The 12,750-nt window shown below is 44.7% G+C and overlaps 1 protein-coding gene across 1 annotated transcript in view; it reads right to left on the bottom strand.

The window, feature by feature from the left end:
- The window catches only part of DDRGK1 (DDRGK domain containing 1), a 39,138-nt gene extending 26,867 nt beyond the window's left edge, over positions 1 to 12,271 (bottom strand). The window contains exons 1-2 of the mRNA XM_065837408.2: positions 12,115 to 12,271; positions 5,707 to 5,859 (exon numbers count right to left, since the gene is read on the bottom strand). Of these exons, the coding sequence (XP_065693480.1) occupies positions 5,707 to 5,859; positions 12,115 to 12,202 (241 nt within the window). The 5' untranslated portion in view covers positions 12,203 to 12,271. The remainder of the gene's footprint in view (positions 1 to 5,706; positions 5,860 to 12,114) is intronic.
- Between the last annotated feature and the right edge of the window lie 479 nt (positions 12,272 to 12,750).

Genomic DNA, 12,750 nt, shown 5'->3' with positions numbered 1-12,750 from the left:
GCTGGTACAGTTATAACAAATTTTAATATATATTTTTAATTTGGTAGCTATCTGGTTTAGGAACCGAATGAGACATTGGCTTATTAATCTGAAGGCACAAAACCAGCCTACGCTCAGGACAGAAAAAGGCCAAACAAAGGCCATTAGTCCTTTTGAGCAGAACTCAAACGACACGAAGTTTTTTCTCGCCTAAAGCCATATGGCGTAACGGAGAAACCACACACCCACCTCTGCCACACACCATCTGCGCTCCAAATGTCTCAAGGGCACATCCACATCGTGGATACTTTGATAACACCAAAGGCACTTTCTATATGAGTAGCAACAAGTCAAAATTAACTTTTGATTCAGTACTTAGTATATTAGTAGTTCAAGTTTAACTGTACTAGAAAGGTTTTCCTACTGATTAAGCATTATCTCGATTGCTACATCAATTAATATAGCTCTATTACCAATTGTTTCACAAGAACAGGATGGGACCACATCAGCGTTTCTAAGTTTACACATTTTGCAGATGTTTTGGCACAGCACAGTATGGGGAGGTGCAATGTTACATGAGAGATGGGTGGTCTGCTCAGAAAAAGCGTTTCTTGTTTTGGGACATTTCAGCACAAACACCACCTTCTCTAAGTCATGCCCAGTATCCATCACCGAATGGGGATTAAAAAACATTTTTTATCTTATTTCTTGTTAAAATTATCAGAAACACCCATGCAAAAGCTTTTTAGATGCAAGATTTGAATGCTGGACTTGGATGCTACACAAAGCAATAACAGGAATTTTAAAATGTCCAAATATTATGTTTCTTTAAACTTCTAAACCCCTTTTTTATTTGTTTTGTGCTTTCTGCCTCAGTAGTGATTAATGCTTAAAAAGGGAAACATGAGATTCTGATCTCTAAGTCTTGCCAAGCAAAAGAAGAGAGGAACTATGATTTAATTTATGTTGGAACTGCTAAGTTCTTGTTATCGTTTTCCTAGAGCACTGAAACTGTCAAAAGCTGTTGGCTTTATCAATTCTGCAGAAGTAAATTTAACCCAGTGTTCACTATACTGGATGTTCCTACACCTGTGCTCAGATGTACAGGGCTAAAAGCCTGCAGATGTTGGAATATTTAACCTTTTGGAGTTATGTGCTGCTATCAAAAGCAAAGAGCCAGTAGTTTGTTCCAGTCATGAATATTGGCTGTTGAGGGAACTTTCTGTTTGTTACAGAACAAAACAAACAAAATAATCCACACAAAGTACCATTTTGGCAACACTTTTTGCAACAAGTCAGAGAGGTCAGTTGTTTGCAGGATGTGGAACTGAGCACCTTAGAAAATTAAACCCTTGAAAATATTCTCTGGAAACATATTGGGGTTACTTTGGAAATTCCTAACACTCCTTAGAGAAACCTATTTCTTTGTAACTACCCCAAAATCATGGTGTGGTGACACACACCAGTTTCAGCCAACAAAAATGCAACGTCCCCCCAGATCAACAGCAGCAAGTTCTGGTCCAAGACACCATTCCAAGTGACAGAAAAACCTGGATTGCAAAACCTGCGTCCTGCTCATCGACCGAACCACCCTGGCGACGCCTCCATCTCTCCACAAACTCTTTGTATTGCATGCTGAGGCAAACAGGTTTTCTCGCTACATGTTTGTACAAAGCCACTGTGGGAAATAAGGTATAACAGTTCTCCAAGCGAGCAGACGTTTGCCTTGGATCATCATCCTCGTTATTTCTAGCACAGCGGGATCAAGACAACATCCCCACAAGTTTCTTGTTGCTTCGTTGGAAATTACAGAACTAAAACTTTTATGCAAACATCAAATAGGCCGGGTCGCTTTCTGCTCCAAGAAGCAAAATACGTAGTGTCAAGAGAAGTACCAACTTCCCTGCAGTGTGCAAGGCACAATGAGCAGGTGTGGAAGCACAAGCTCGACTCAAGAATTGGACGCCTGCTTTTTCTGCACACGATCAGCAACCAAATAAAAACTCTCAACAGAACATCTTTGCGTGTACCCAAAGGTGATCAAAGTCCAAGTGGATGCAGTCAGGGCATCAATCAGGCAAAAATAAGAGCCACAGACATCCTCTTGGGTCAATAAAAATAGGATCTGAGATTGGAAAATGGTTAATGCTATTTATTCACACTATTTCATGCCCCAAACAACCTCGACCAGACTCCAGTTTACCCCCTTTCCCTCGCTTAGCTTGCCTGCCGTAAATGATTAACACACAGAGAGTTTATTTGCATCTTGGCTGCAGCCAGCCCCACAAAGCCACTTCTGTCTGGGTTCAATTGAAATTGAAATGCAACCAAGCTAATTAAGTCTGCTAGCTGGGTTATCAGAAGCAACGTAACCACATGAATACAGAACTCTCCTTCCAGACTCGTTTTCCACAGGGAAAGGCATGGGCACGCTGCTATGACATGCAGAGCAGATGTCCTCTGAGACACACAGAATTTAACAAGTCGCCTAGATTGTGCTGCATAAAAGACTATGACTAGAATTAAGTTGGGCAATATAAACCAACCAAACCCATTTTTCTAAAGCCAGCCTGGAAGTGACACTGATAGAACACAGCTCAGGGGGTCTCAAGGCATTTTGAGAATTACTTTGTCACCAATAAAAAACCATCTCCCCAGCAAATCTTTGGTCATCGGAGGATATTAATAGATGCTGATATTCTCATAAGAGATGACCTCCTTTGAGTACTCAACTAACCACTGAAAAACATTAGTCAGGCAAATCGAGCCAGTGTAGGCACCCGGCTGGTGGGGCTGCCCACTCAGCACAGCCCACGTGGAACGCGTGAATAAGGAACCTACCTATGCCATGTGGGTTACAATTCTGGTAGGAAAGTTGAGGCATTTAGTGCTTCACCATTTATTTTCTGTCTGTGACAATCTGCAAGTAATTTAGATGCCTTACCCCACTGAGCTAAAGGAAGAATTATAACCTGGTTTAGCTCTGCTGGCAATGGGTGTAGATCTGAGCATTCAAAACAATCATTTACCATCTTTGTCTGTATTAAATGACTCCTTGCAAGTAAATAAGATTAAGATTTCAACCACAGAAGGGACAATCAAAAGTTTTCAAGGTTCTGATCCTTGTGCCACAATTTGTTTTTGTTCCTTCCCCATTACTCTGCGAGAGATTTGAGTACTGGCATAACACAAAAACCAAGCTTAGGCAGCAGAAACCGTGGGCTACTATTTTACCCTTGAAGCTTTCTTTGTCATTCTGGAATTGAAATCTGATTGTCAGATGGAAAACAGAAAACCCTCATGCAAACCACAACTCCAAAGCCTGCAAGTGGTGCTTTGAGACATTTCCTAGAGTCAGCAGAACCAGCTCCCGATGGGCAGAATACTTTGGTGATAACAGAAGTTCCTACCTGACTCTGCTTCTATGTTTGTAACGGTAACACAGATACAGCCAGGGAATCTTTCCCAAGTGCAGAGCTAGAAATCTTGCAGTGATAGGTTGGTGTGATCCACCTCCACCGACCTGTGGTACAAGTCAGAGTGACACAGAGCAGGATCAAATAACTTTCCCAAAGCTAAACACAGGCCCAGAGTGGAAATTCCACACACAGAACAGAAACTTGCAAGTAAAACATTTCAGCAAATTTAACAATATTTTAACAATGAAAAAAAAATCCACTTCAGTCGCAGATGTTCAGAAGCCTTCTGAAGCAACAAGAACATTTACAAGTCAAGGCTGAAGAAACCAGCCTGGCTTGTTCTCAGTGTTGCTGTCTACGTTGCCAAATCACTTTGTTCTTCAGCCCCAGGTGCCCCAACTGGTCCTGCATTGCCTGGGACTGTGCATCACTCCAGGCATTTTGGGCTCTCCTTCCATGGGAGCCAACTGGTTTTTATAACACAAAACTCTGCTGTAGGGATAACTTGTTATTTCAACAGGTTCAAATGGAGTAATTAGACAATACCGGTCTATCTTGCAATGACAAAGAGAAAATGCACGTCCCCCACATAAAGGAGACAATTACAAGGGTGACTGCAGACCTATGCTGTATGTCCAGCGAGTGGGCTTCAAAATATGTAACACATCCTTTTTTAAGGGGAAAAAACCCGTCTTAGAACAGCTCAGGGCCAGGCTAAAGGCTTTGCAACACAGACACAGCCAGTCCATGGCAAAGCTGGGGGTCTAATCCCAAGTATTATTAATAATAATATGGCCACTGGTCACTCCACACCTCAACGCTGCTCAAGGCTACGCTCAGTCTCCAAAGGCTCTGGTGTTACTGCTGTGCAGTGGTGCTCAGGCACTTGGAAAGAGCATCCCAGAATAAGAATTAAAAGCCACACAGAAGCACAAAACAGAAGCAAAGAGCAAAAAGTTGGTTTAATTTGAGAAAGAAATTTAAAAAGGTAAATAAAACAGGGATGACATTTCAAAGAAAACTTAATGCAAGAGCCTCAGCTCTTGGATCTGATGTATTGTAAGCTGCAAAAGAATTATTTATAAAGCTCAACAACACAGCTTCTTTTATTGCTAAGGTGATAAAGAGACAGAAGTTGTTTGTTTTGACAGCTTCACTGTTGTCCTTCAGCATTCAAACTTCGCCTGTCTGGAGTTTAAGGCAAAAGATTTTCAGATTCCATTTTCTTTACAGGATGTTTTCACATGAAAAAGAAATAATCAAGTTGAAAAGTTCAGGCCTGTCAGTGTTTCGTTTGTGAAACCATTGAATGCAATTAGCTCAAACAGCACATTTACAGGCCAACGTGAGTGCAAGATGCTTTCTACAAACTGCAAGACGAGAAAAGCTGAAGAAAATGCAACTAGGCCCTCATTAAGGCATCACACAGACATATTCCCACTGTTTCTCACCTTCTGCAGACCAAAAGGACATCCTGATCTCCACTGCAAACTCAAGTAAAGCAAAGCCCACTTTTATCAATACTTAAGCAGAAACCTTAACACTTAACCCACAATTTGAAAGTAGAAGGAATCCAGTTAGGTGAATCATGGTGATGTGGCCTCTTTGGTTAAAGATAACAATGTGTGAAGTTTCACCAGAAAAGGGAGTGAGGCTTACGGGGTGTAGAAAGATGTTATTTATCACCATATTCTTGTCTACAAGCACAGCACAGATGTACTAACTAACTGTAGATCCAGCACAGAACAGAGGACTTGTCAACACCTGCAGGCAGTAAGACAAAATGCTGCAGTCCATGGTGAGCCCCAGCAAATCAGCTTGATTCTGATCACCACCTGGATGGCTTCTCAGAAAGAAAACTTCAGATTTTCCAGAGATTACATCAGGGAATTAACACTTCCCAACAATTTGCAAGAAACCAATACTTTACTATAGCTTGTTATTGTATTCCACGATGCAGATTCTGGTTACCCAAATTTAACCTGCATGGCGAAGCAGGAAATGCAAAAGGCAGCTTTTAAGGAGCAAGTGAAGAATATGTTGCGACGCACTGTTGGCACAGCAAACTGCCACAATTCACCACAGAATCAGCTACATACTTCAGCTAAAGCTAAGCGGTGTCTAGAGATAAGTGATGAAGTATGGAAAGAAGGTGGACAGCGAGCAAGATGACAGCCAAGTTGTAAATGATTCAGTCAGCAACACTGAAAACTTTTCTTCAGGAGCCAACCGCACTCCTTCACCAACCTTTGTGTCTGTTTTCAAGGTACGTTTCAATGTTTGCAAGATGAACTGAACCAAACGTTACCTTCCACCCAGTCTTCCGCCTGCTGCGCTCTCCTCTGGGCCATCATCCGGGTCCCCATGTTCCTCCGGCGCCTCGGCATCCCGTCTCCCCGTTCCTCATGGGGCCGAGGTCTGGCCACCGCCGCCGCCACATTTTGCTGGTGTTCCTTATCGGCTGGAAAAGAGAAACAGAAGTGATGAGAGATTTGCCATCTCTTCTTGCTGCAGTTATCTTTTTTGCCAGTCAACTTTTTTGTGTGTGGTAGGAGATAAGTGCAAAGTTGCTTTGCCATGATTAAGTGGAATCATGCACTGGAACCTTCTTATCTCTGCACAGTGCTCTGTGCAATGGAAATTTTATCCTGACAGCAGTCTCTTTTGCAATAGTGTAGAGATCATTGTAAAGAAAAACATATAGCTGGGTGCTGGTAATGTTATTTGATCTCACAGAGCCCACACAAAAACCCCGAAAAAAATCACCATACCACAAAGACACCGCTCTCCAAGTGCTCAAAAAACATTGTTCTTTAATCTAAACTGATAATCTGTTGTTCCCTTCTGCCAGGAAACAATTCCCTTCACCTGGTAGGACTAGCAGTCTAATCATTTCTGAGTTACCAAAAGGCAAGAACACAGAGGTGCTTCTTTTTCCCTTCTGAAGGATTCTGATTTTTATTTTGTACTTGTGTAACTCAGAAGTAGATTCATCTGAATCCAAACCTCAGAGCATACATGTTTCAGAATGGAATATGTCAATTATTATACTTGAAACAAACCCCGAACAGCAAAGAAGGATTACAAATTCCAGCTGCAACTTCATTTTACCACACTGATTTAAACTGCAGGCTTCCCAACAAACACATGGAGGGGAAGACAGAACACCAAAGGTCACTGCAGCTCCTGCTACCATCCTCTCTGCATCTGCCGCAGTTACTAATTAAGATTTGACAAATGAGGAATATCATAACAGAGGAGCAGCTGAGATACAGCATGGGGGGAAGCGACCGGTGGGCTCATTTCAGAAGTTCTCCATAGAAAACCCTCCCCTAGGTTTTTCTTTGAGACCTCCATGATCTTGTTGCTATCAAATACCATAGTCATGCCAAAACAATCAGATAATGGTAAAATATCACCATCCTTGATACCTGCTTTGCATATTCTGTTGATAAGCATAACTGATATTTCTGTATGTTGATACTTGCTCATTCCTGCAAAGTATTGCCTACTATGTTTAAATTCAGGTAAATATTCAAATGGTCTCACAGAAAGCTGCAAAACTACTCATTTACTTAAACTCCAGACACATTTTGCCTTGCTGGACTATAAGGTGTCCCAGCAGGAGCACAAAATGCTCTCCGCACTCTGCCAAGTCTCCAGAAAGCTCTGATCCAAACAATGTCTTCCTAAAAAAACCCTCCTATTAGCATATCTGTGATCAGAAAATAAGATTCATTATGAATACATCTACAGGACGATCAAAGGTGTGCTCGCAGCTCATCTCAGCATATCTCAACTAGCTTCAAAGCAGCTAATGTTAGTACTGATAACAATACAGCTGCAGCAGCACTGAGCTCACCAGAAGCTGCAACACAGAATAATCTGGGGAAGTGTTTGGCCAACAAAGCCACCACGAATTCAGGATTGCTGCAACAACCCTATCAGCAGTCCCCCAGCAAAACCCAGCGCTAACACGCACCGTGACATTTTGAGCTGAGTCACTGCACTATCATACTGCTGTCACCCACTTGTTCTCATACACCCCTTTTATCTGTAGACCAGACCAGGTCTATAATGAATCACAGGGTATAGGCTCCAGGGATCTGAAAATTGTGCTTCAAGGCTTGCCCGGTCTTATTTATATTCCCATTGGTGAGGCCAAACCTCAAATCCTGGGGTCAGTTTTGGGCCCATAAGGACAAGAAAGCTCTTGAGGTGCTGGAGCAAGTTGAGAGAAGGGAACAGAGCTGGTGAGGGGCTGGAGCACAAGTGTGATGGGAGCGGCTGAGGGACCTGGGGGGTTCAGCTGGAGAACAGGAGCTGAGGGGAGACCTTCTGATCTCTGAACTGCCCGAAAGGAGCTTGGAGCCACGGGGGTCGGGCTCTGCTCCCCAGGAACAAGCGCCAGGAGCAGAGGAAACGGCCTCAAGTTGCGCCAGGGGAGGCTGAGGTTGGATGTGGGGAACAATTTCTTCCCCAAAGGGCTGTGGGGCACTGGAACAGGCTGCCCAGGGCAGTGGTGGAGCCACCATCCCTGAAGGGGTTGAACAGACGCAGAGATGAGGTTCTCAGGAACATGGGATAGTGGCGGACTTGCCAGTGCCAGGTTTGCAGTTAGACACAATGATCTAAAGGTCTTTTGCAACCTAAACAATTCTGTGATAATGCTTATTTTGAATGCTGTAAAACGTGCTATAGGAAAGCATTACACTGCAAAGGCAGAACAGCCAATCACTTATTGGGACACTGCTAAATGCCAGAAATAGTTTGCAAAAATATTTTCTATACAAATGCAATATTCCTCCTTAACACTGTAGTTCAAATCTCAGCACCGTTCCATGTGAAAGCTTCAGAGTGTCTATCTCAGCAGCTTGCAAAGGTGGTCCTGCACAGCGGATCAGCTGTGCAGCTCTAGCACTCATTCATTCTGGGGCTTGTTTTTGGTTCTCGTTGTCCTGCTTAACAGATACTGTTTTGCATTTTGTGAAAGAGGAATCTATTTATAAGCCATGTATTCACTTCAAACCGAGGTGCTTAACCCGCACAGAGACAAACGTGTGAACTAAGCTGTCCTGTTCTCTCAATTTAATTCTCTACAGGAGACATGGTAATTCCCCAAAGCTGACTAGTGTTGACAGGGCTCAGAAAGTAGTAAAAGTTCCACTGAACCTGACCCATATCATGGTCAAACACACAGGTTGTTGGACAAGACTTGTCAGATCGCCAAAACATCAGACAAACAACAGAAGATACCTAGAGACTATGGATTATCATTTAGTAGGAAGAGAGATGCTTTAGTACAGCTTTTTTCTTCCTTTCTCCCCTACAGCTTCCGTTTGCAAGATATTCAGCTGGATAGTCATCTGAAAATTATCCATGTTGGTCCTCGCATTTCTTTCATCCTTCATGACGGGGAGGAGAAAAGGATCATTTACTCTGCCTGTAACACTTACACCTGGTCAATGATTAGTTTATTTATTCCAGCATCTAGAAATGTAGCCACGCTCTCTCCCCTCTGATCTGGAAGCATCATAGACTGATCAGAACTGCACACGGAGGGGTGTGACTGGTGGTTTCACAGAATATGGAGGATATACTTAAAAACTCTCTTGCTCTTCCTCTTGGAACTGGATTGATTGTCAGATTTGAGGTCAAGAGTGATTTTCTGTGGGGTCTAGCTCTGTGTTTTTTTCACCTCCTGCTGCAGTACAGGGTGTGGTTTGGCCACTGCACTTATCTGAATACATCTCTTCATTTTCCTGTAGAGATCTCAGACAAAAGTGGCACCCAAGGCTAGCCAGTTCAAGCAGAGATTAGTCACACAAGGACTAATTAGACTTGGTATAAAGCCATCTGAGTGAAACTTAGTGACAAACATTATATAGGTAAGACAAGTTGATCCAAGAGTTGCTCGATGGTTTGCAGAATGGCAGGCCAGATGAAATTAATTAGATAAAGCCCTCAAATTAACAGGAAATGCAAATAAAAAATTAAACAGATGTCTGGATAACAGACAGAGGTTTAGGTTGTATTTTAAGTTGTGCATTCTCTAGTTTCCAACTCAGCCTTTCAAAAACCAGTCAATCCCTCTCTCCTGGGGCCAGCAGGTTTATTGTTGTGCTGAGACAGCAGCTCTGCCTTTTCAGAAATATCAGCACAGTGCAGAAGCAGCAACGGGGATTATTTCATCTGACTTCTCAGCCAGTGCACAGCAGCAACTCTGAGACTCTGGTTGTACCACCTCCTTCCCAAAGAGAAACAGCAGGGCTCTGAGAGAAGAGCTCTTTCCTAAATTGGATGTGGAGAGCAGTTGTTATACCATTACAAAATCTTTCAGAGCCCAGACTTCTTAGGACCTAATTTTACATCCCCCAGGTTGAAATCTGCTCCTTTGCAACTTTTCACTTGCTCAGAGCAAAGATATTTTTTCTCAAGAAGCCTTATCACATCACATTAGCTTCAGTTATATCAGATAACCAAGTTCATCAGGGTAACACCTGGCCTGGCAAGTTCTGAGGCAGTCCAACCAGACACAGCTACTAGTTTGTGAGCACTGATATGGGGAGAGCTCCACCTACCACGCTCTCACACAGTGGTGGTGCTTCCCACCACACTGGCAGCATCCAGCAGCTTCTACCTTCACGCTGACCTAACCTGTGAAATTCAAGGAGAAAGGGATTGAACACGCAACAAGCAGAAAGGCACTGGGCTTACCCGAGGAGCTGCTTTTGCCTAGCACAGCTTATCACATCAGGGCTTGTTCACAAATAGATATGCCAACCATCTGTAAAAGTTGGTAACGTTATGTTTTTCTCAGCAGAACAAGTCCAGGCATGATCTTGATGGAAACACTGTGTTGCTCCAAATGACCTTTCAAAGGAAATCCAAAGCTACAGGATTTACCTCTTGTGATCCTTCATCAGCTAAAGTGGGCAAGTCTTGAACATTTTTAAAATTCCCCAAAAGAGAGCATAAAGAGAAGCTGCTGCCCAAATCCCCAGACATTAAAAAAAAAATGAAAGGTCAGTGTGACCAAGCAGTTCTTTAGGTCAGAGACCCTGGTTTCAAATCCTTTCCATGACACAAGATTTCCTTGCAGAATTGTAGCAGCTTCCATTTTCCACAAAAGAAAAGGAAAGCAAATTCCCATCTACGATTGAATTTTGACAATAATACACCACAGCCCAAATGGTTTTAAACAACAATTTCTGCTGTATAAGGACAACAAAGTCATTCCCCCAATCTGAAATGCTGTAAAGGGGTTTATAATGACAGAAATCAGCATATTAAGGTAGGAATTGTCTTAAAATCACAATAAGAAAAAGCAAGACTAATGTGGAAGTGTCAAAAAGATGCCACTGAAAGAGATGCTTCAAAGTAATTTAATTATCCTGAATGTAAACTAAATTTAACCAAGCTGCTCATAAACAGTATCAAAGCTTTTTGAGAACTCAGACCATTTAAAACAAATGTTTGGGCTTCAAGTTATTTGGAATTTTGTACACTTAAAAGAAAAAGAAAAATAAATCCTCCCAAGCCCCATAGCCCCTTTTTTACCTACGTCATGATACAAGTCAAGCTCAGGAAATTATGTATTTCCAGTAGTCTCATTTCTCTAGGACACGCACCACTCACTTTTACCAAAAGCACAGCTGTAACTAACTAGAAATCTGACAAAATGTCATCAGTTTCCAGGCTGGTGAAAAAGGAAGATTTAGACCAAGTCTATACAAGGAAAAGCATAAGAAAAACATGTTGGAAAACTTAAAAGCAATTTTTGCTGATAATAATTAACACAAAGTCCTTACCAGTACACACTTGTGAACTGGCAGGACTGTGTTTAGACTACAGAGTTTTGTTCTGCCTTAAAACAAAAGTCAAAGCCACCTTCCCCTCAAATACAGACAAACAAAACAATAAAAGCTGAGCCCCCGAAACCTAGAACTGCTGTTGTTTTACTGACAAAGGCTTCAGTGACTGTCCTGGCTAAACATCTGAATGTGAGACCCCTGGAAAACAGAAGAAGGCTGAGAAGCTCAGAGCCACATCTGACTTCTTCCCCTAACATTCAACTTGCACCCACACAAGGTCAATTCCATAACGGTTTGATGCTTCCATACCCGCTGGTCAGCAATAAAACAGAGAGAGGCTGAAAGACACAAGTGCTGGATCATCCCCCTGCTCCCAGAATGGGGCTGCGCAACACCCCACCTCAACCTGGCCCAGTTCACAACCTCTTCCAGCATCAGGCGAGGTGGAAACGGAGCAAAAGTGGGAGATTTTTTGGGAAATTAAGGTAAAACAGGCCTCATGTGTGACAGGAGCATTAACCAGGGAGGCCCAGGGGTCCTGTCAGCCCGGCTGGGCCGGGCCCTCCCGCGGGGGGCTTCACTCCCCGTTGGCAGGAGGAACCCCAGGGACACGTTCCCTGCACCCGGCCGGACACCAACCCCCCGGCTGCTTCCCACCCTGGGGCCCCCTCGGGGAACCAGGCCCCGGCCGGCTGCTGGAGGCCTCCCCGCCGCCCGGCGGGAAGGGCAGAACGCCAGGGATCCCCGGGGAACCAGCGGGACCCCCTACCATGGCGGGTCCCTCATCAGGGAAAGGCCTGAGGCGGTGCACCCCCCACCCCGTTTCCATGGAGATGCCCCCGCAGGCCACCGCCGAGGGCAGCGGCGTGACGGGGAGCAACCCCGGCCGGGCCGTGACCCACCTTCCTTCGCCTGGCCGCGGAGGCGAGTGGCGAAGAAGAGAAGAACGGCGAGAATGGCGGCGGCAACAGCGAGCAGCACGGCGTCCATGGCCCGCGACTCCCGCAGCGCCGGCCCGGGCACGCCCGCACCGGCCGGCACCCTCCGCCCCACCGCAAGGCCCCCGAGCGCGGGCTGCCCTCCTTGTGCCTGTAGCGGGGCGACGCGGCCGGGCCGGCGCAGCGCTGGGCAGCCCGCGTGGGAAGGGGCCCTAGCGGCAAGGAGAAGCTATGAGGGAGCGCGGAGTCGGGTTCCAGCCGGTGCTGAACCCGGAGGGAGACATTTAAAACTGCGAGGAAAACTGGCCCCACGCAGGGCCTGGCCGTCGGGCACGGTGGTCTACAGGTCCAGGGAACACAGGACAGTCATGGACCGGCTGGAGAGGAGCCAGAGGAACTACAGAAATGATCCGAGGCTGGAACAGCTCTGCTGGGAGGACAAGCTGAGAGAGTTGGGGTGTTCAGCTGGAGAAGAGAAGCTCCAAGGAGACCTCAGTGCGGCCTTTCCGGACTTAAAAGGGTCGATAAAAAAGATGGGGACAGACTTCTGAGCAGGGCCTGTTGTGATAGAACAAGGGGTGAATGTTTTAAACTAAAAGA

Source organism: Patagioenas fasciata, chromosome 4, assembly GCF_037038585.1.
Source record: "Patagioenas fasciata isolate bPatFas1 chromosome 4, bPatFas1.hap1, whole genome shotgun sequence".
Taxonomy (NCBI): Eukaryota; Metazoa; Chordata; class Aves; order Columbiformes; family Columbidae; genus Patagioenas; species Patagioenas fasciata.
Note: the sequence above shows the minus strand (reverse complement) of the source record. Positions and strands in the feature narration are given on the sequence as shown.